Raw genomic sequence first — 24,728 nt, forward strand, 5'->3', positions numbered from 1 at the left:
CTGGAATTGAGGCAACCCAAACCATCAGTTGCTTTGTAATAAAAATTAGTCATAAGCATAATGCTCCCCATATCAGATCAGTGAGCATAAGAGAATATGAGCAGAGTGAGACAAGTACAAGGACAAGCATTTTTTGTTTCTGTTGTATGTACATTGTGTTGATGTAGAGTGGCTGATGGAATAGACTGCTGCAGAGACTGGGGAGGTGCAGCACTGAAGGAGAAAACTCCTCCACCCATGAGAATGAACGAAGCCTAGAAAGAGTGTAGAGACTTATGGGTGGGGAAGGGATGGAAGTCCAGTTAAGTTGATGGAGAGCATGTGCTCTGAAGAAGAGTTAATGGGGAAATGGTGGGAAAAGTGTGATGGAGCTTTGAAACTGAATTTGAGGGCAAGAACAAGTATAGTAACATGCTGTCCAAGGAGCCACTGCCTCTGATGGGAAACGGTGAGGTGGATACTAAAGTGTATCCAAGTAAAGACAAGTGGCGTCCCTCAGGGATCGGTGTTGGGACCGGTCTTGTTTAACATCTTTGTCACTGACATGGACAGTGGGATTGAGTGTGCCCTCAGCAAGTTTGCCAATGACACCAAGCTGTGTGGTTCAGTTGATATGCTGGAGGAAAGGAATGCCATCCAGAGGGACCTCGACACACTTGTGAGGTGGGCTGATGCCAACCTCATGAAGTTTAACCATGCCAAGTGCAAGGTCCTACACCTGGGTCAGAGCAATCCCAGGCACAGCTACAGGTTGGGCAGAGAAGAGATTCAGAGCAGCCCTGCAGAGAAGGATTTGGGAGTGTTGGTTGATGAGAAAATGAACATGAGCCGGCAGTGTGCGCTTGCAGCCCAGAAAGCCAACCGTATCCTGGGCTGCATCAAAAGGAGCATGACCAGCAGGTCAAAGGAGGTGATCCTGCCCCTCTACTCTGTTCTCGTGAGACCTCACCTGGAGTATTGTGTGCAGTTCTGGTGTCCTCAACATAAAAAGGACATGGAACTGTTGGAACAAGTCCAGAGGAGGGTCACAAGGATGATCAGGGGACTGGAGTATCTCCTGTATGAAAACAGGCTGAGAAAGTTGGGGCTGTTCTGCTTGGAGAAGAGAAGGCTGCGTGGAGACCTCATAGTAGCCTTCCAGTATCTGAAGGGGCCTATAGGGATGCTGGGGAGGGACTCTTCATTAGAAACTGTAGTTACAGGACAAGGGATAACGGGTTAAAACTTAAACAGGGGAAGTTTAGGTTGGATATAAGGAGGAAATTCTTTCCTGTTAGGGTGGTGAGGCACTGGAATAGGTTGCCCAGGGAGGTTGTGAATGCTCCATCCCTGGCAGTGTTCAAGACCAGGTTGGACGAGGCCTTGGGTGATATGATTTAGCGCAAGGTGTCCCTGCCCACGGTAGGGGGGTTGTAACTAGATGATCTTAAGGTCCTTTCCAACCCTAATGATTCCATGATTCTATGATTTTATGAAATCCCTTAACGGACACTAGTCATATGTCACAACATCATAGTATGCTAGAGATTGGAAGGGACCTCGAAAGATCATCTAGTCCAATCCCCCTGCCGGAGCAGGAACACCTAGATAATGTTAGACAGGAATGTGTCCAGGTGGGTTTTGAATGTCTCCAGGGAAGGAGACTCCACAACCTCCCTGGGCAGCCTGTTCCAGTGCTCTGTCACCCTCACTGAGAAGAAGTTTCTTCTCAAGTTTAAGTGGAACCTCTTGTGTTCCAGTTTGTACCCATTACCCCTTGTCCTATCATTGTTTGCCACTGAGTAGAGCCTGGCTCCATCCTCGTGACACTCCCCCTTTATATATTTATATACACTTATAAGGTCACCCTTCAGTCTCCTCTAAACTATAGAGACCCAGCTCCCTCAGTCTTTCCTCATAAGGGAGATGCTCCACTCCCTTAATCATCTTTGTTGCCCTGCGCTGGACTCGCTCCAGCAGCTCCCTGTCCTTCTTGAACTGAGGGGCCCAGAACTGGACACAATATTCCAGATGGGGTCTCACCAGGGCAGAGTAGAGGGGAAGGAGGACCTCTCTCGACCTACTAACCACCCCCCTTCTAATACACCCCAGGATGCCATTGGCCTTCTTGGCCACAAGGGCACACTGTTGGCTCATGGTCATCCTGTCGTCCACTAGGACCCCCAGGTCCCTCTTCCCTACACTGCTCTCTAACAGGTCGTTCCCCAACCTATACTGGAACCTGGGGTTGTTCCTGCCCAGATGCAGGACTCTACAATTTCCCTTGTTATATTTCATCAAGTTATTCCCTGCCCAACTCTCCAGCCTGTCCAGGTCTCGCTGGATGGCAGCACAGCCTTCTGGTGTGTCAGCCACTCCTCCCAGCTTAGTGTCATCAGCAAACTTGCTGATAGTACACTCAATTCCCTCATCTAAATCATTGATGAATATATTAAATAATACTGGTCCCAGTACTGACCCTTGAGGCACTCCACTAGTTACAGGCCTCCAACTAGACTCCGCCCCACAGACTACAACTCTCTGGCTTCTCTCCTTCAGCCAGTTCACAGTCCACCTCACTACCTGATCATCCAGACCACACTTCCTCAATTTAGCTGTGTCCAGGGACAATTATCTTGTGGGTAAATTTATGCACCTCATTTGAAGGGGATTCAAATAATAGCTTGGATGCCTAAACTAAGATATGTGAATTGCAGACAAAAAGGAGTATTCACTTTGAACTTTACGCTTACTTGAAATTCATAAGTCGAATGCTTATTCATATGTAGTAATAATGATGATTCTTTCTTCTTTTGACTGGCCTAAGCAAGTACATTCAGTGAGTCTTCAGTTATCATCACTTATACCATGCAAGGAAGCTCATCAAATTAAATATGTTAATATTATTTAAAATTTTAAATGTATTTCTTAGTTAACACTACTGCAGTTCTTAGTTGGAAAGATGGTTCTTAAGGCTTGCATTTTGCTCTTTAACATGTGTGATGGTGACTTGAAGAATGAGATTTATTTCCTTTCTCTATTCTTACATTCGGGGGTGTACAATGCAACAGGAAACAATAATCTTTGTTGTATACCATATGCACCCATTCCTCTTTCTCATTTTGACTGTGTTTCTGCTTCAAAAATTGGAACACTGTGTTAGAGACAACGGTGATCTCTCCCTGTTTTAAAAAAGAAAAGTTGACTATTGAAACCCAAGTTTTCATAAATCACATATAGTATTAGTTTTCAGTAGTGCTTGTGTGCTAGCTAACACAAAATATGTGTAGTTCAGTCAGCTTAATATCTTGTCAGATGTGATCCCCAGCATGAAGTATCTCTTATTTAATAAATATGTATAGCCCTAATTATTTTTATTCAGTGACTAGGGAAAATAATGAGCCACGAAGATGAATTGATAACTTCCATTGTACAAAATACTCAGTATCACATTTTGCTAAGAAGAAAATGGGAGTTCACTTGAACTTGTGCCTGTTGACATCTAGATCAGAAAGCCAGATGTATAAAATGCCTTGATATTTTCAACATCTATGGTCAAATCATTAAACTTACATCTTGGATCATTAAATTTACATCTTGCAACATTGTAATGCAAGTTTGCACCATGCTAACTGTTCACTATAAGCTCTGGGTAACTGTGGTGAACATGCCATAATAATTCATCAACCCTGAAAGAAATCACCAAGTTCAATGCATATTAAAAATGTGATTGGGGTGTATTACAGAGAAAATAGAAATTTGCCCCTTCAGAACACATTGTGTTATCTGAGGTTACTGTTACTATCTGCATAGCAATATGCTTTCTTTACAGGAAGAAAAAAGCACAATCAAAATATATGTGGTGACTTGATTATACACCTGGTATTCCTTCAAAAGAAGTAATTTTGTTTGGTTATTTTTCTACTATAAATGACTAATTATGGGTTTACTGAATATGGTGTTGAGAAATATGATAATTAGTGAAACTTGTTAGCTTAATGACTAGAGAACTTTATTTCTTATTTAAATGGACTTAAACTGAATCGATATATAATATTTTTTGTTTACATGTGTTATGTTCTTCTTCTTGTGTCATTTTTCCTTTTAGGTGAACAAAGTATGTGGTCCTCCTGTAAGGAAGCCTATGCAGTCTCCAGGTTGCTCCTTAGATCAAAATAGAGATAATCAAGGGTTGAAGATGTTCTCAAGAGACGGCGAAGAAACCCTCTCCAGCAGAAGAAAGTAAGATATTAGTTTTACAGCCAGAAAGAAAGAATAAAGTAAGCCATTAATTTTACAACAGAATAGACTATGTTCAATGCAACGGCATGAATTACTAGAGAATAAATAAAGAATGAAGCATTTCAGCAACATAATATGCCGTTACATTTTAGAAAGTGTAATTTTATGACTAGATTTTCTTTTCTGAAATAAAGGACATATGACGAGTCATTTGTTGTGGCTTGAAGCATTTATAAGACTGGATAACATTCGTAGAATATGAACGTTAGCTTTATATTGATGTATATATTTTCAAAGTACATTTAATTTGCACATTGGCAGGCATGATTAAAGCTGTCAAAAAGTGATTGTGACTTTCATCAGAAGACTGTACAAATTGATCAGTCAAAAAAAAAAGAAAAGAATGACTGTTCTTACATACCCTTCTACTATAAAAAATGAGACAAGTAAGTGTTTGGGGCTAAAACTTGAAATCCTTGATTTTTTTTCTCAGACTTTTCTCAGTATATGGCAAATTGAGATCACTGCAAAGACTTGGAGATTTTATTTGTATGTGGCTCACCATTAGAGAGTAAAATCTGCCAGACTACATTTAAGTGTTTAAGTTGCTGCGATATTCTATGGAGAGAAGGATTCAATTCAGCTGCCCACACAACTACAAGCATCCAGTGCCACCCAGTGCCACTTGAGGATACCCAGCGCTACTTGAGGATACCCAGCTGATATTCCACTGCCAAGAAGGTGGCCTGTAAATTGTATTGTATATTCCAGCTTTCTGCAGATATCCTGAATAGCTGAGGGCATCTCAAAAGCCAGTCTATCTTTAGACAAATTAATCAAGTCTTTAATGACTGCAATAGTAATAGCACTGTAAAGAGTAATATTACAGGTGAGACTAAACACCCTATTATGCCAACAAACTGCAAAGTTAAAATCAGAAATCTCATTTCTGTCAAAGTGTTTGCTAAAACACAAAGAGGTTTTCTTTGTCCCCTTTTTTCCTTTTATTTCACTTTGCAGTGCGGAAGGAAATCGAAGTGAGAGAATTGTGTAATTGCTCATTCCTGATGTCTGGAAAAAAAAAAAAAAAAGCCTCTGAGCTTCAAAGGCAGACCATTCTTGTCAATGCAAGGTCCTTTGAGTTCCAAATAGTGGAGATAAAAATAAAAATAAAAACAAAACCCAAACCTATAGGTTGTAGAGCATTGTGAAATGAAAAGAGATGCAAACCAGAAGTTTGGTTTAGCCAGCACAGAAGTTCATCAGGCAATACGCATTTTACAGGCACATTTTCTCTGTGTTATGTAGCTAGAGAAGTTCTTGATATTTTATGGTTGCTAGCTTTCTTCAAATGTGTAACCATATTCTAAAATCTCACTTCATCCAGGACCGTGTTTCAAAATAAGTGTTGTCTGAGTTGACCTCAGGGATATTCCTAAGAAGACCTGAAGGGTCATGAAGGGCAATAAGCAGCACAATGCATACTATTTTGCCATGATTTTCACCTGCCTGAGATGCTGGAAACACTTCATGGCATGCAGCAGGAGCTACACCAAAAAGGGGGAGAGGGGAAAATTTTGAGATCCACTGACACAGATTTCAGTTTAACAACTTCATAGTTGATACCATCTTCATTTGCTGCCTCCAGGATCACCTCCTTTGTTATTAGTCACAATTGCTTTATATTTCATTTTGTATTCCCATGGCAACTGTAACAATTCCTCACATGGAAGAGTGACTACAGCAAATGTTTGCAGCGTACTTTTAAGGAGGTGTTGTAACACCACTTTATTTACCTTTCATATACTTCTGGCAGCAGGTTGCTCTCAGCATCTTTCACAGGCTTTAGCAGAAAAGAACAGGGTTCTCCCAAACCATGTAGACTTGATCAATGACAGTTATCTGAGGGGAAATGAATGGAAATTCCATTAGATGTGTGAGTTCCCTGATTTTCTAATATTTTCAGATACAACCCTGGATGAAAATTTCCATTTTAAAGAACATGTCAGATTGCCTCTGCCTGAACTTCTAAATTATTTTTGCCATCACACCTAAGCTGGTATTTTCTAGTGCTATGTGGTATAAGAAGGAGAGGAAAATTCTCTGTGCTTTTGACACCAAAAATTGTCAGATGAATTTAAAAAAATCTGAGGAGAAACTTCCATAGTAACAAACTTAAAAGTATATAAAGCTTTTTCCTCCAGAACTTAACATTGCATACAACTTTTAGTACAGAGAATAAAATTGTAAAAAAAAATTAACATTTCCAAATAAACCGATAAGAAATATCTGCAGCTTCCAGCTTGCGCTGACTGTAATTGCACATTTGTGCTCAGCTGCCTATAATTATGTGCTATCTGGTCTAGAAGATGATGATGTGAAAATTGACATTCATACCATCTGCCCTTCTAACTACTTTGGTCAGACATCAAGGGAGAATGAAATCAGTTATTGCTTCTGTATTAACTTTAGCTTTGCCTCAGGATATATTTACTAATAAACTGAATGACCTTTCCATTAGAATGCAGTTTGTCACAAGATATTATGGCAGCTCTATTTATTTTAGTTTCTGTGTTGTACATGGATGTACAGAAGAAGAAATTCCAGCTTTTTACTATGAGAGGACTCTCAAAACACAAGTTTCCAGCCAGAATGCAAACCCAAAGCATAGATAAAATCAAAATCAATCCCATTCAATGGGAAATGGAGAAAAATTGCAAAAATGCTGTACACAGTGGATCCAATTTTGGGGATGGAGAGACACAAGATATGACTATTCATGTTTGGGAGAGTGTGCATGAATCATACGTTCATATTTTAAATATATTGCGTATAGGCAATTATATGATGCATAGTCAAATTTGACCCTACCTGAGATTTTCCAAACTGCAGTTTTAGATGGAGTGTGGTACTTGTATCACATTTAATATATATAGTAAATCTAAATCACTTTGGTTTGTGTAAAATATTTGCCCTACAATTATAAGAAAGAATTTGTGGCTTTTTAAATGACAGACTGTATATAAGCACTCATGTATATAATGATTCGTGTTTTATCTGTTTTAATTTAGAGTAAACAATAATTAATAATTTCATTCCTTATGCCATTTTAGGCCTGTGTTGTCTAAGTACAGGGAAATGTATAGAGTATTTCTGGCATTTTTTCACTGTGGCAGACACCATAAAAGAAGTTAACACAGAGTGAAGCTTGCTGTGTTACAGAGCAGTGAGTACAGCATTTGCTTTTGCCTTTCTTTGTGCCTGCAGGTCATAGATAACTCAGTATAGTGTGATGTTCTAAACCAGAATGAATAAATATTTTAATTATTCACAGGAGGAATGGGTCTCCCAGGAAGAGATTTTTAATACATAAGCAAACATTTTATAAACATAAATATCGCAATCCAGTTAAAAACATACTAACTAAAAAGTCATTTATTTGTATTAAGTACAAATACTTATCATTAGCTCTGGGCATCTTGACAATTATTTAAAATAGCAATATGTAATTTATAACCTACCAACAGCACATGATAAAACTGATGTAATTTTTCAGACAGTTATTTAAATATTCACTAAATATTTAACACCTACGTCTTAAACCCATCTTACCTAAATCTTTTCTTGCTCCATCACTAACAAATACTCTTTGTAGTATTTGTAATGCTGTATAGCGGACTAGTTAGTGGCATTAATGAAAAACAGATTACGTATTCAATTTAATTATTATTATTTTAAATTGCTATGCTTTTTCAGGTTGGAGGGAAATAATTCCTGTTCCAGAGCATGAGTGAAGTTAGTTTTTTTTTCATTTTCACTTATGAGAGTATCAACCTTGTAAAGCTACTGAAGTGATCTGAGAGAATCCAATTAATCTAACAAGAAACTGACAAATTGATTTAAGAAAAAAAGATCATTGGAACCAATGGAGAGTAGTAAAATAAGCACATTCTTTATCTTCTTCTGTAGAAATGCACAACAGCTTGATGTTATTGACTGTCGATTATTTCCTGTGTTCCCCTGTGCAGGGAATTTACCAGCCAGCTCCGGCTCTACAGAGCCTTTTATGGTGGCCTGACTGATCAGCTCTGCAGTAATGAGTTGGCAGCTGCCGATGGACTCCCGTGTTGGAACAGAGAAGATGTTGTAAGAAGGTATCTTTCTGACTCGCTTTTGTCTTTTCTTTTGTATTTTGTGTTTGTTTCTCTGGAGTAGCTTCCAACTCAAGTCAAGTGCATTGTTTCCCTAGGTATCGAGGTGTCAAGGATAGTTAGGAAAACAAATTGGCATGGATTTCCTTCTCTCAAGCTTCAACTTTGAACAGAAAAAAAAAAAAAATCACTGTTTCAACAACAACAAAAAAATCTACTGTTTTTCAGATATTCTTCTGTCAAATTTACAGCACTTACACATATACTAGAAAAGAAGCTTGGATTGACATTTACAAAATACAGTTGGAGAAAAAAGAGCATGGATTTTTGTTTGAGCTTGATCTATATAAAATGTTCCTTTTGATACAGGTTGTGTGATAACAGACAAAAGCTATTTGCTTAAAACTTTCTCTACTCTAAAGAATGAAGCAACCTCTTAATATATATGGTTTCCCAAAAGAGAGTTAAAAGTTAAAACACAAAACATCTTAAAGGTGAAACACATGTATTGTTTTATGTATGCAGCAGCAGCTTGGGAGAAAACATTCAGCAGCAATGGCAAAGAAAAGATAATAATCAACTGCTATGCTCCTGGATGTGTATTTCTGGAATCAATATATTTCACAGGTTACAAAACACTAACATCTGAGGATGTCAGGAGGGTTTTCAGAGAGCTGATCTCTGTTTTTCCTTTATTGCTCTCATTACCAAAACAAGTATTTCTCTGAGCAGGAAGACCTTGTGGTGACAGAGACCAAAATATTAAAAAGTTCACTGCAATTATGTTTTTATAAAGATCATGATGTTAATACAGCATTTATTAGTAGGTTGTATCAAAGGTTATATTAAAGAAGATGGCTAAAGGTTGTGAGGCGAGTTAATGAAGTAGGAGATAGCTGATACTAAGTAGAAGGAATAGTGACAGCCTGTATCTTTAGGTATCTCTAAAAAGATTATGTAGGAGCTGCAATTTATTGATTAACAATACCTAAGGAAACTTAATGGATACTCTCAGTGAACAGCTACAGGTCTGCTTTTCTTTATCTTCTTGGATAGACCAATACTTTGGCAGCACCAAGGCCGAATGAGTAGTTGACTCCTTTGATTGCCTCATTGGAAAACTGTCCTAAATTTTCAACAGTCTTCTCAAGGTGACATGTTAATTCTTGAGATATCTATATCTGAGATTTAAGCTCAGTTTTACCTTCTGGCTTTTGCTTTGCTGACATTCCCCAAATGAGTTATACTACTCATACCAAATGTTTCAGTAACAGTTTGAAATAAACCCTAATTTCAGATTTTCTAAGGTGCTGTTTCTGAATGGTACTATTTTAGTTATGTTATTATACTATTACTGTCTTACTTATTATATAATACTTACTATTATAAAACTATACTGTTTGGTTTTGATTGATTAGACTTTAATGTCCTTATACAGAAATGGAACATTCTACTAAATTCTAGACCATAGTGTATTTTTAGAAGTAATAAAATATTTAAATAATGCACTTTATTTTTGGATCAACCTAAAGGAATAATTGGTGACAAAAGCACTGTATCTTATAAGAAAGACCACTTTTTTAGCTTATAAATTTCCTTACCAAAATAATTTGGTTTCATATGCATATTGATGTTTATAGTTTTTATATTTTGTCTCAGTATATCCTAGTGTTAACTTCCGGAAAGAACTGAAATGTAGATAATATTTAGAAGTACAGAGTGCTGATTAAAACCAGAAGAACAGGACAGAGTTCCTCTAGGTTTTCAACTGTATATGAGATTTGTAGATTAGTTCCTACAGCCCAATACCTCTACTTGTACACTAAAGATGTTGTGGTGCATGTTCTCTTGCTCCAGTATCTATATGAAGATGTTCACATATGTCCTCTTCTTCCCCTTCATTTTGCCTTGTTACTCAGTCAAAATGTCCCTTGTTCAATTTATTTGTTTATATTTGTTCTTTCATAACTAAAACGGAAGAAAAATCTTTTCTGCATTTTGACTGAGATTAGGGATTTCTTTAGTATCATTGTTATTACAGAACTGTTAATCTAGGGAAATATGGACACTTTTTTCTTTTTGTGCTTGGGAACATCTATGTGCCTGAAATTAAGGCGTGTGTGACACAAGCATGTGGGAGACAAGTGCACGCACTGTGCATACAGTGCATGGAGACTTCTCTTGGCTATGGAAAACAAAACTCAGCTACAGAAACATACTCAAATAAGCAAATTCTGCAAATTCAAAAACAAGGAGGTTGTGTTTGAGCAAGGAAAGCTGCTGATCTGCCCCACAGACTGTGCTGGGAAATGACATTTGAAATGGATCAATAAGTCAACTAACAGAGAGATCTAATGAGATGAGCAGCATCAGAAGTGAATGTATTTGGGGATATTGTGAAGGGAAATGAAAATGTCAGCCCTTGGGTATGCGGACTGGAGGCAGTAAGCGAGCCTAAGCACTCTGCAGGGAAACCAGATTAGAAGGGACTAGTAACACGCAAAACACAGGATGAACAATTCAATATTATCTTGGTGAATAGCATGAGTCCAATTTTAGCATTTTCAGGAAAACTGGCATACTCATAGAATATTCCCAGAAGTATTCTGAGATCAATCAAGAATCTAGGAAACTCAAGTTACAAAAGAAAGGAGTCAACAAATTCGATTTGTTAAATCTTGAAAAGGAAAACTGTTAAGAGGAAATGCAAAGTGTAAATAAGCTGTTACTAAGTGGAAGAAAAGTGTCTGCTATCTGCTTCCATAATGGCTAGAACACATAGCAAACATTTAAAATATATTCTAAGTATGAAAGAAAGTTTTCTAATGGCAAGGACAATAAGGACCAAAAATAGTTTTGGTGGTCCTGTGTCTGCCTGAAGGAGGATGTTCAAGAGCAGGCAAGGCAAGGCAAGGCACTGAGAAATGATGCAGCAAAAGCTGATTTTCCTTAGAGATGTGGAGATAAATTGGATAACCTCTTAAAATCTCCTCCAGCATTCTGATTCTGAATCTAGGATTATCTAAATCCTGTGTTGCTCAACTTTTGTTGCCATGATCCCAGGATACTGTGACATTTTAGAAGCAATAATGACCTAAGCAGGCACCATCACTTTTCTCTGTAAATACTGAATAACACCTGATCCTGTACATTTACTCTCTTTTCTTTTCTCCCTCTGCCCCCCAGTATAATAATAAATAAGCATATTGGTGAATTTATGAGTGCAGTGTACCTGGCACAGATCGGGAAAAGTCGGTATTATTCAAATTAGTTAAAGATAAATAAATTTTATCTGTTTTGATATTCTTCATAATTTCTGTCTGATGTTGCCTTCTATTTAAAACTCATGTACCATAGCTGGTGATGACTGCACTTCTGGGCCTGGTATGGGAAAGCAATATCACAAGGTACATAATGCTGGTGTGAGTGTATCAGAACCTGAAGAGATTGCTAAGACTGCTGTATCTGTGTTTCAAGCTGCAAGTAGCAATAAACCCTGGAGACAGAAAATATAAATGTTTTTAAAAAAATCTTTGCAATTCTTCTTTCTCCTGTTCTGCGCATTTTTCTGAAGGAAGTAGTTCAAGGTTTTAGCAGCTATTATGTCTCAGATAAATCTTACAGCCTTTGCTACCTAGATTATCAAGCCTGGGTGGGAAAAGGTCAGAAAAAGAAAAAGAAGGTATTACTGAAATGAAAGCTTACTTAACAGTTTACATTTCATATGCTTCAGCTGTTTCCTTTTTGATTCAAGCCTTTTTTTTCCCCCCAAATCATGTCATGTCATGATAATATGGCCCTTGATTCTGAAACTGGAAATTGTTCTGCAGCTAGCCTGTCACACAGTGCAGGCTCATGCTGTTGTTGAAAACTGAGACCAGAATCCCTGTGCTCCTGATAAGATTGGTAGCAGGCAGGACTGCAGGAGCAAGGCTACTATCTACTGCAGAGTGAAGGATCGGATGTCTCAGAGGAGTCTTCAGCCCTTCTGCTGTTTTACCCAGTTGTTTGTCTACACTGGTCACTCATGAAGTGCAGGCTTTAGTTTTAAAGGCACAACTGAGTGCCATGATGAAATACCTGGAATTTAGTGTTATGGGATTTATTAGGCTCAATAGAAAAAGTGGAATGGCAATTAATAAATTATGCGCTACCAAAGCATATCGTAAAAGTTGCATGGATTTGGTCAGTATTTCAGTGGCATCTTAACATTAAATCTAAAATTCTCATTCATGAACATAAAATGGTTTAACTGACATTTATACAGTTTTGATAGTCCAGAGTGCCTGGCTAGAACATGAAGAGAGATGGATTAAAAACCCACAGAGGAGAGGAGAATATGTACTGTACATCTTGGGACCACTGAAATGAAAATAGATGTGGGAGAAGAAAATAGTACATTCATGTGTTTTGAAGAATTCAAGAGTAATGGAGATTATTAAAAACAGCTAATCAAGTTTGGAAGGAAGAGTTTCATATGAAACATATCTAAAGTATCCAAATTAAGAGGAATTAAACATCATGATTGATTTTAATTGCTGAGCAAGTTGTTAGAAAGTGATTATAATAAGCATCTATCATCAAATAAATGATTAGATTTATCACAGCTCTTAGGCTGGGGAAAGGAATTTTTTTTGATTCTTAAATGTTCTGAAACAAGAGTACAGTCCTGAATCTGTTCTTAGACAACAAAGATTAATGTTGATATAAGGAGATCTAATGAATTCCTTTTAGCTTTCTTCTATTTGAACTGGTCATCACTTTATAATGATGCAGAATGTGAACTGCTGTCAAAAGCACCTCTTGCCACCTATGCAAATGATTTGCCTGAGCAATTTGAAATGTAGTAACAGCCAATTATGGCTTTTACTGCTTTGCCTAATACGCCATTGCCAACAAGGACCAGCATAATTGAGGCATAGAGAAAAAGAAACAATTGTAAATATGTGTTTCTTCACAATCTGCAAGTTTTGAATTTCCTGACCCAGAATTATGAATATTCAGTCTTCCCATGAACTCATAAAATCTTAGCACAATAACATTTCACAGCAAGCTAACCACAAGTTTTTAGGTACCAAAACACTGAGTCAACTTAACAGGTAATTGGTGGATAAATGTATTTGTAGGCTGAATCTTTTATAAAGAAATTAAAATGAAATAAATTGTTAAATCCAAACACCTGAAATCTGAAGTAGAATAGAAGCATAGAATAGAATTGTAGAGTGGTTTGGGTTGGAAAAAACCTTCAAAAGTTATCCAGTCCAAGCCTGATGAAATGAGCAGAGACATCTTCAAGTAGATCAAGTTGCCCAGACCACATCCAGCCTGGCCTTGAAGTATATTTGTTTTGAATTGCTGCTGCCCCTTTAGGGATGCTTGGAAATGAAGTCAGCAGCATTTGGCACCTGAACCATCATGAAAACGTAAGACACCTGTCCTGTAAGACCATGGGGCCTCAAAGGTCCTCCCTGAATTCAGAATTCTTTTTTTCATTGCAGTTTATATATTTTTCATTTGGAAAACTGCTGACGTTGAGATACATTCAATGAATAATCAGCAACACCATTAATTTTATCACTCCCCCCCCCCCAGTCACAAATAATTTCTTGTTGATATAACTTCACTTGTCAGAAAAATGAGAGGGGCTTATGATAAATTTTTCTGTGTCAATGTAGAAAAATAAAAGGCATTTCTATTTCTGGCATCAACATGTAATTGAATAATAAGATTATTTTCTTCTAGTTGCTGGTTTTCTGGAGGTAACTTTTTGTTGTCTTTTGAAAAACCTTAAACATTATTTTTTAGGTTATCTTAATGAATTTGAGAATTATAAGGGAGAATATAATCTGAACCATTTATTACAGAGAAAGATGAAAACAGAAGAAAGAAGGATGATGATAGATTATATAAAAGATGAAATTCAGATCCCTCTGTCAGTTACTTTTAGGAGCTCCAACTCTGACATTAGGTTAAAAAAAGAAATGACATTATGATTCTTTGTTGATATGAATTGTGGGGATTGTTCCCTATTTTGTCATGAGATATAAAAATAAAATCCTTCCTGCTTTAATAACGGTAATATTCATTCTCAATATATGCTTAGATAAATCTCATGACACTTCAGAATGGAATTTATTTAATTACGTAACAGCAGCAAGATATTTATTGAATTTGATTACCTCAGAATAAATGATCTATTTTTCCTTTTGTTTGCTTGATCAAATAGCTGCAGTAGCAACTAACCAACAGGAATAGTACCTTGTCTGATGGTAGGCCGATAGAGTATGTGGTACAGACAAGCTGTCTGGCTAGGGTTTAAACCACGACAATAATTTTCTGTAGTGTTTGTCCTAGAGAAATTTGAATCATTTTTCATGCACAGCAGGAGTTATAATAGAAGGGTTGTAACACTGGGTGAATTAATTTTTATTAAGCTGGTAATAATTTACAAAAATATATTGGCTTTTAAATTGAAAAGCATTATTAGATCCATATTAAATAAATAAAAGCATTTATAAAGTCACAGAAGACTGTTGAAAGACAGTATAAGAAAGAACAGTGACCAAAGATATTCTAATAGACTGAATTATGGCATTGGCATACCTTCGTTTTGGAGTGTTCTGTTCTTTCATTTTAGACAGCCATAATAAAATAGACTTACTCCAGAATTCAGTATTAGAGATCTGATGACTCTTATGAGTTTTTCCTAGGGAATTTAGGACTACTTTAATAGAGTTTATGGCATGAAACTGTGGAGGGGGGAAAAACAATATATCATCTCCTTTTCATATAAGGTTTCATTTTAATACCGAGGAAAACTCATGCAAGAGGCTTTGCTTCATAGTTCAGAAACAAGCCTAACATAAAATCAATAACTCTGAATCATAGCATATGACACTAGACAGAAGATTTGTGTATTTGTGCTTCACTGAGGTTCTTATGAAAGAAATATGATCTAACTGAATTCAACTTTGATATGCAGAATATCTTTCAAACAATAAGTTTAGTGATGTTTTACAATGTGGCCCCTTATACACAGAGATGTTCTGAACATTTTATATTTCTAAAACCAAATTATTTATCACCTCTAGCCATGGCAATTTAATGGAACAGCTCTCATTGAATTATTTAAGTAATATTTAGGGCTGTGAAATATCTTCTATGGGGTCCTCCTTCATTTTAATGTTCACAGCAGACCTCTATAAACACTGCAGGCTTACCAGTTCAGACAGGAAACTTCCGTGTACTGATGTTCAGCACTGTAGCATTTACAGATGTTCCTTTCAATCTTTGTATTGCCATGTTGCATCAGCTGAAAACTTTTCTCTCTTGACAGCTCTAGGTCAGATTTTCATTGAGTATCATGTACTGACTGTGAAAATGAGCTACTGAAACTTAGAAGCTGTTTTTTTTTGTGTTTTACATTTTCACAGATGACTTTTAGATAGTCAAGCAGGGTGGGTTTTGAAATCTGGAAATTGGTTGAGTATCTTATGTGAAAAAACCCAATGATTTTACTGTGTATCTAATTGTGAAAGTTTGCAGTAAGCTTTTCTCCATATAAGAAAAAAATATGCTTTATGTAGTTCTGTTTTGATGAATATGCTGTAGATTTTTATGTGTACAGCTTGATTTTGTTGATGTTGTTTGTGTAATATAGATAAAAAATTGGTATTCATACAATTCTATTAATGTATTGAAAGAACAAGTTCACTCATTTTTTCTAGAAATAAATATTATACTTTCCAAGTCTTTAAAATCCTTCTTGCAGCTTTTGTAGTCAAAAGAATTGTTAGATCCTCTCTAATGAAGTAAAACTAATTGCCATTCACAACTGTGAGTGTACGAGCATGTACTTCAAAATACCGTATGGTCTGTTTTCTTTAATAACAGTTATGGCTTCTTATCTTCCTTAGCAGCTCAGTTTCTTCTTGTATTCCTTTAGAACTGTGTGATGGAAGATGCAAGTTGTCTTATATTCATTAAAATGACTATTTTATTCTAACTGTTTCTATTCTAACACTGCATTCCTACGGCCAAGTTTTTTTAGCACTCATTCACATGTGGGCAGTTGGGAAAATTCAGCTGAATTATGGAAGACTGTAAGTAGAAATCACTTGTGTTAGCTCATGTTTTAGCCAGTTCATTGAATGAATGAATCAAACTGAAGCTACATTAATTCAGAAAGAATTTTAGTTGTCACAGTGTAGTAACCCGCACAGAAATGTAATGATGTTTTGCTAGCCCAGTTAATGTATTTACATGTTTAATATGTTCCAAGTAATGTTTTGAATTTAGCTATGTAGGTAAGCACATATCTGCTAGGAATGTTTCAGTGCCAACTATCTCTGAAAGAAGACTGAAGCAAAAACTAATGAAAAGGAAACATGAACATGCTTATATATGTCATGCTGCAGTCAAGCACTAGTGTGAGTAGTCATGTCCAAATCTGACAGGTTTTCACATTCAGGTAGTGCCTAAGCTTTCACATGAGACATTATTCTGAAGAACAGATGAAAGCAGCCAAATTAATTTGTTACATTCATGAAACTTGAGATAGTGCAGATTCTTCCCAAATGTATACTTGATACCTGTGAGGCAGATAAAGAAAATACGAAACGTAAACCAGTCTAAACTCACAATGAACTATTTTCCATCCACAATAAGAGAGCTCTCTCTGCTGCTTGTAATAGGCAGGAGCACCAGCAAGATCTTCCTTCAAACTGTTAAGAATCATTTTGTGTATTTGAGAAAAATCCCATGTCTGTGAATGGAGGGATTGCACTATAGCATATTGCAGTTTAAAAAGATGTAGCTTCTCCTCCTAAGGAGTGCAAGTCATGAATCTCTGTCATGTTAATTTTTAAACACATTTATGACTTACATTAATAAGAACTGGACATGTTAAAACTTGTGATAATCTTCATCTGTTCTGCTCCAGGTACTTCTGTGAAGAAATGCGTGTCTGAATGGGCCTCTTGACCTCTTTTTCACTAAAGAGCTAAATGGACCCTTGTAGGATACAATTCATTTAGTCTTTAAATAGTTGGATAGAACTTTCTAGAAGGACTTGTTTCTCCTCCTTGGCTGTAAAGGGTGTCAGTCAAAGGTAGTAGTAGAATTTATGTTATCTGGGTTTAAAATATCTAGAAACAAAGTATCTGTGCTGAGATTGAAAACCAAAATACCTAAACACTGTTAAATCAGAGAGATTGATGCAGAACCATTACACCTAAGTGTTTGAGCTATTTCACCAGAAAATTAGGTATGCATGTTGATCAATATACTGAAAGTAATGTCATATAGTAATGTTGATAAGTTTTTGTGAGTGGTGATCTGGTCAAAGTGCTCTGTGAAGGTAACTGGGGTAAGCAGTATAAAGGCTTGTGCAGGACCAAGTACCACTCTCGGTCTTTCAGTACCTTTGGTTAAAAATGAAACATATTCTTGAATAAAGTATAAATCTTTCTATCTTGCATGGTTTCTTAAAGTTATATCATTTTAAAGGTTACATAAATTTGGGAATGGATTTGGAGAGAGTTAGGGTGCTTATGGGAAGAAGATGAAATTTTCATTTCATTTTCCCTCTATTTCCTAAGCCTTTTTTCACTGTAGGAGAGGTTATGAATCTAGAGCTCCAGGTTTTACATCTCCAGTTTTTATAAAGTGCTATACAAACGGATATGTTTGTGTCCTTTCTCCAAATATGATGGCAACAATATTTGAGAGGTGCCTATGTTCCTGTACACAAAAGTATGTTCTTACTAATCCTTCTTTTAATATGTCTCACTTTCATATCCTGATTTCTTTAAAACCGTTAAATCACACATAAGTACAACAGTAACAGAGGAAGTAATAAGCCTATCCTATGGTATAGTCTGATAAAACTGTGGGGGTTTTTTTTGTTTATTTTATGAAATACTTCTGGAATCTACAAAGATAGCATGGCAGATAGTTAATATTATTGCCTTCAGTTCAAACATCAAAGCAATGTGTTCTATTCTACTTAGGGAAGAAAAATGCAGTATCAGTGCCTCCTGAAATCCTTGCACAGAAGCTGTTTAATATAAATAGAAGCTAATTTAAAAAACCTAGCAAAAAATGTTCTTGATAGAAAGATGTTTCATTTTCCATTGGAAAATATTAAACATGGTCAGTTAACACACTGCAGTACTGAACGGTAATGAACAATAGAAGAGCAGTGCTGAATGGTACAGGGTTTCTAGACAGCAGCTAATGGAGAGAGATTGTACAAACCTTTTTTTTTGTGTGTGTGTGTGTGTGCACAAAAGCCTTCTGCATTTGTGGATTATCACTGTATTTTCTTCAAGTCCTTGAACAGGAATCCCAAGATAAGGGCAACTGGCTCTTGACTGCATGTATTTCTAGCACAGGAAATATTTGACTATGATCCAAACCAATGAAAGCTCATTCTGGAGTACTGCCCTTCAGCCATTTGACAGCACAGAGTGTATTCACAGGGATCTTGGCAGTAATCATTTAATTTCAAATCCATATTTTTATATCTGAAGAATTAGTTTTTCAAAGGAGAATATTTTAGCTGCCAGTTCAGGAGATGATGGCTAGACTCTGCCACCTCTTCTGTGCTCCTACTTGCATTGTAAAGGAATATATATGCAGAAAAAGAAAAAAAACTTGTGTCAAACAGAAATTGTTAATTTGCTTAGGCACCTGTGAAAGTTTTACAATGAAAAATAATTTAGCTGTGTTTCCGTCAATACAGTTGATTCTATATTTGAGTATACAAAGAAGTCAATTTTGGAGATGAGATTGAAATGATTTGTTTAGCTATGCAAAATTTAGGCATTTAATCTGGACTTCTTGAATCTGATTAGTCAATGAAGACACATCCTGCTTAGTGCTAGTTGACTGGCTGTTTCTAACCACTATAATTACTTGGAGTGAACAGCATAGAATAGCTGTGTAGCTTAGAATCTTGCCCTCAAGGACATGCAAGTGTGACGGAAAAAGGTTTGCACTCTAGGAGAACAAATAAAGTCAATTCAAAGCATATTTCTTGGCTATCAGAAAGAAAATACAGAAATGGGTTACTTTTACCCTGTGCCTTAGGGAGATGTAGTTACAAGTGCACTGTGCACCTTCCTTAGTAAAATGCCACCAGAAGATGGCCACTGAAGGTAAAAGAAAAACAAGTTTTTCTGAACATCAGCTGAATCTCATTGAATTGCTGTTCCCTTCTCCCTTCTTTCAAATTCCTCTAGGCTCTGAAATCCTCTGTAGGGAGAGCCTACATGGCAGATGCTTCAACACTGTCATTGGAACAGTTCACAGCGATAGGTACAGCACAGACAATGAGTCAAACAGATGCTCATGGCAAGAAAAACTCTTTCTCAGCTGTGTACACAAATTGTTGTGGAATACATGAAGAGAAGCCATATGTAAAAAGGTCCCACAGTTGTTGTTCAGATGAGCAGTTTTCCCTAATACTTCTAACACCTCCAGAAAGACTTTAATTATTTTGGAATTTGCATTGTTTGTTTTTTTTTGGTTGGTTTGTTGTTTGTTTTTTTTTTAACTCAACCCTCTTTAATAAACATAAAATAGATGTTAAATGGATAAGATTATCATTTTGTAAGAAGAGAACAAATTCTCTCTAGGGACAGAATAACTCATGGCTTAGGCACTCTCACCTTCTGATAAATAGGTGGCATAATAAGTTCATTTTTCTCATGTATTTGGATGTATAAAATAATTCTGAGCTATGCATTTAAATTTGTGAACATCTAGGAGTAATGTTATTTCACCTGTCTGCCTGCAATGAAGAGGTACAGATACATACTATAGTCTGCTTATTTTTTTTTTCCCAGTTAGGTGTTGAACACAACTAAATTCTTTCCATTGGGATAAGCTTTTTGGGAGATATGAAGGTAAATGAATTATGTAACTGTAGTAATTTTCAGGAGGTAGACCTGGGAGATAGATGAAATCCATCAACTGAAATCTTCTGAAAGTGGAGATTTCATTCTGAAGTTAGCTTCCATTTGGGGGAGCTAAGCCTAAGGACAGACATTGTCAAGTAAATTGATCCCAGCTGCGGGAAGTCATATTAAAATCTTGAGATCAGCTGCTAATTGAAGGAAACACTTGGAAAGCCAGATTTCTAGTAAGGCATTATATTTTTATTACCACATTGGTTTCAAAATATCATTGCTGTTCTATAAAAATTTGCATTTATTAAAATTAAAATGTATTTTTTCATTTACCTTAGTATTTGTAGGGGGTTCAAACTAATTAGAATATCATGATAACATCAGAAAAATTAGGAAATAGATAACATTTCTGCTACAAAGTTTTGTTTCCAAACAAACAAAAAAGAAATTCAGCATCAATATAATCAAAATTATAATAACCCATGATGAATCCACACAAAAAAGTATTATATTCTAGCACGTTAAAACTAGCAGCCCTGAGGCATGTTTTTCATCACTTCTTACCTCCCCTCCCCCCCCCAAAAAAAAAGGGGGGCGGAAATCAGGTTAATAGTGACAATAATATGTCCTCTTGTGCCTGTGGTTTCCTCTTTACATGAGACAACTTTCTTGGGACATTTGGAGATCTAACTCTAAACCAAATTTCCAATATCATAAATTTGAAAGAGTGAACCGGCAATAGTCCACCACAGTTACCAACAACATATGACATCTGTCTAGCCAACTAAAAATGGAAGGTACTTATTCACATAGTGTATGATCGAATAATGGAATCTCTGTTTCAGGATATTGTGTAAACCAACAGTTTTTCTGTGTTCGAAGAATGGGTAGGAAAATTCAAGGAATAACTCATCAAGGACTTTTGATAAAGTTACAGTAAATGTCTGCTTTCTATCAATTGCCAGAAACTGGGGGCTATACCCAGGGAACAGAAGGAAGAATGTAGCAGTATATGTTTATTCAAAGTCCCTGCTGTCTAACTTAAAGAGTGGTTGTGTAGAGATCCTTCAGAGAGTCAAGGTTCTTGAGTGGAGACATTTCTTCATTTGAATTTTTCTCCATGATATGATACTGGCATTTCTGAACCATTTTCTTCTTACAAAAAGGAAAAAAAATCCTATTGGGCATTGTCGTGGTTTAAACCCAGTCAGGTAACTTGTTCACTCACTCCCAGTGAGTGGTGCCGAGCTGACAACAATCGAGGTCCGTGTCCCCCCCCCCCACCGGGGTTCTCCCCCACTCCCGGAGGAACGGGGAGGAGGATCGGAAGAGTGCAACTCCCACGGGTTGAGACAAGAACAGTCCAGCAACCAATGTACGCAAATCACCACCGCTACTATCAACTACAACAATGATAAGGGAAAATAACAAGGGAAGAGAATACGATACCACCGGCCAAGAAGACGAGTTCCACCCGGAAGCCCGTGTCCTTCCGGGTAACTCCCAGTCACCCCCCACCCCGGCCATGACGTGCTGTGGTATGGAATACCTCCCTGGCTAGCCCGGGTCAGGCGCCCCATCTCTGCTTCCTCACAGCTTCCTCTCCTCCCTGGCAGAGCATGAGCCTCACAAAGTCCTTGGTCAGGGTAAACATCACTTAGCAACAACTGAAAACATCGACTTCACCAACACTGTTCCCAGGCTGGAAGTCAAAACACAGCACTGCACCAGCTAGCACAAAGGAAAAAAAAAAAACCATGATTGCTACTGCTGAACCCAGGACAGGCACTCAAATGAATATAAGCCAGCTGTAATTTAATGCTCACTCACACTTGTGCATTCACTTCAAGGTGTGTGTACTGGGGATCCACAATGTCCTGCTTTGCAGAAGTCCTTCACAACAAGGAAGTGAGAGCCAGAAGTTAGAGCAGAAGCTTTATGGGCTTCCCCACTCCAACAAAAGGATACTTTTTTCTTCTTAATTTCATACATAGATGTTATTTCCTATTATTTCCTGTAAGAAAATATCAGTGTGATTTTTTTTTCTCCCCTTAATCTGTTATCATCTAATTTTTCATAACTTTTTTATTTACCTTGTATATCCCTACTTTTCTCATGTATTATTTTTCACATAATTTCCCCATTGATTTCCATATTCTTGTTTCTACTTTGTTTTCCACTTCAAGCCATTCTTCTTTGCATTCCATTTCCTTATTTTCACTTCATTGGAATCACATTAATCATAGTAGAACAATGATAAAGTGTACTCTGTCGTTTTATTATTCCTTTTTTTTTAATTCTGATAGCCACAGAATAACTCTAGAAAACAGTGTGTTTACAAGTATTTTGTAAAGAAGTCCATGTTCTAGAGAATTTTGACAGGGGAAGTACACTCTGTATCTTAAATCAGAGATGTAGATTTTTTTCTCTATTTGCCTTTTACTTAGGATAAATTCAAGTGACTTATTAAAATTATTCATCCAAAGAAACCACCTGCAGAGCTATAACCGTGATGCATGTGAGAAATCACTTATCAGAAGTCAGCATTAGTTTCAAATGCTTCTAATGGCAACTATAAGTCACGTTTCATAACCCTATTGTGAATGAAGAGAAGCAAACAAGAAATGGGAGGTTTTGGGGTTTATGTTAATACTTGTTTGAACCGCATCCAATCTGATTAGTCTGTAATCAGTCACCTTTGTTCAAAGTTTCTTTTCTTCCACATGTACATTGCCAAGTACAACATCAACAGGAGCAAAAACTTTTTTCTGTGGTCGTCCGAAGAGAGCATTTTTTTCTTTTACTGCATCCTAGGTTGCCACCCAGTGGAGAAGACTGAATTCTCATGTTGCAGGCCCCAGAAGAGAAGCTTTGTTACAGTTCATTATTCTGCAAGGAAATACTAGCGGGTGGCTTCTGGGAAAACACTGCTTGCTTTTGTTGTTTTCAGTTGCTTTAATTTAAATTTAAAAGGTGAACTAGCAACAGCACTGGATTTTAAAATCAAGGCTTCCTGGGGTTTGCCTCTTTTCTCTAGATGCTTTCTGGTTTTGACCCATGTGTTATATGCCTATGGGCATAAGCCTAATACAACAGTGCAGCTCCATACTTATTAATTTAAAGAATACATTAACGGTAGCTGATCACAGCTGTGATTTGCAACAGTGTCTTGAATTCTACAAAAAGATTCCATTATTTTCAACTTCTATAAGTTATGCCACGTGCTGTCAAAATCTCTTTTAACACAAACTTCCTTTGGCCTTAGCTATGTTTAAACAAGCAGCTCACAGCTTTGAGGAAGAAAAAGAAACAAACCACCCCAAATTAGTTTTCAGTTTGTATTACTGAATTATCTGACTCTTTCTGTATTTCATCTAAGTGTTTGCAATTGCTATACAAAGCTCATGTAGGCCAAGTGCTGGCAGCCACCAGCATTTAACTTCCATATCAGAAGCAATTCCTGAATAGCCATCACTGCCCTGGTCCAACAGCCCAAGGGTATCCATAGCAGACCAACCACAAATGGAGGAAGATATTGGCTAAATCCTCTTTCCTTTGGAAATCTGTAGTAGGCCATTGCCATGACAAAAGCCAAGTTACAAATCACAATCTCAAAGAGAGCTTTCTTTTTTTTTAGAAAGGTGAAAAGCAACAGAAACTGGAAGTCTGCAAATTGTCCCTCAGTTTTCAGCTGAAGACTCCTTATCTAGTCTATTAGCTAGATTTCCTTTTTTTTTTTTTTTTCCTTCAATTCTTCCCCAAAAGCCTTTGTTGGGAGAGGGATAGAAGAGGACAAGGCTGATTCTCCCTATAATGGCTCACGTAGGGGCTTCCAGGGACGTTCTGCTTCTTTAAAGCCCTCATCACATGAGCATACCTGTCTTTTGCTGATGGAACCAAGTTGTAGCTGATAAGATAGAAACTTCGAGCATATACACCCTATGCCTCAGTACTTTTCTCATTGTTTGCAGCATGGTTAGAAAAAATAATGCGTACTGCTGTTTATCCTTTTCAAAGTAAAAGTGTGCATTAACTGCTGCAGTTCAGGATTCCAAAGGGGAAAAAAGATAATCGCTTTTCACCTTGTGCGTTAAACTTTTGTTGTTACACAGAGTTTCGAAACAGAAAAGCCTGGATTAAGAAGGAACCTCTGGAATTACTGATAGATTAGGTTATTCAGGACTCTTGTCAATCTGAGTAGCATTTTCAACGACAGAGATTTCACCAATTTTTGGGGCAACCTATTCCAGTGTTTAAGTGATCATGTTCCATGTGTTCAAGGGTGCATGTTTTGGACTTTATTTGTATAGCCAGACAGCATTTCCCCTGAGCAATTTGTGCAGGTTGCCTCTTGTTCTGTCAATGTGCATCCTTGTGAAAAGAGTATCCCATCCTTCTCTGTACCTATGTTTTATGTACTTTATAAAGTATGTTTTGAGATGCC

At 37.0% G+C, this 24,728-nt stretch overlaps 1 protein-coding gene across 1 annotated transcript in view; it reads left to right on the plus strand.

Moving 5' to 3' along the window:
* LOC130598106 (glypican-5-like) overlaps nucleotides 1-24,728 on the plus strand; it is a 346,476-nt gene that overhangs the window by 87,755 nt on the left and 233,993 nt on the right. Inside the window, 5 exon segments of the mRNA XM_057407212.1 lie at nucleotides 4,088-4,221; nucleotides 5,242-5,271; nucleotides 5,273-5,312; nucleotides 5,314-5,348; nucleotides 8,250-8,375. Of these exon segments, the coding sequence (XP_057263195.1) occupies nucleotides 4,088-4,221; nucleotides 5,242-5,271; nucleotides 5,273-5,312; nucleotides 5,314-5,348; nucleotides 8,250-8,375 (365 nt within the window).

This window comes from Pezoporus wallicus, unplaced genomic scaffold (assembly GCF_028554395.1).
Source record: "Pezoporus wallicus isolate ANWC-B61680 ecotype Strahan unplaced genomic scaffold, APGP_CSIRO_Pwel_v1 contig_7201, whole genome shotgun sequence".
Taxonomy (NCBI): domain Eukaryota; kingdom Metazoa; phylum Chordata; class Aves; order Psittaciformes; family Psittacidae; genus Pezoporus; species Pezoporus wallicus.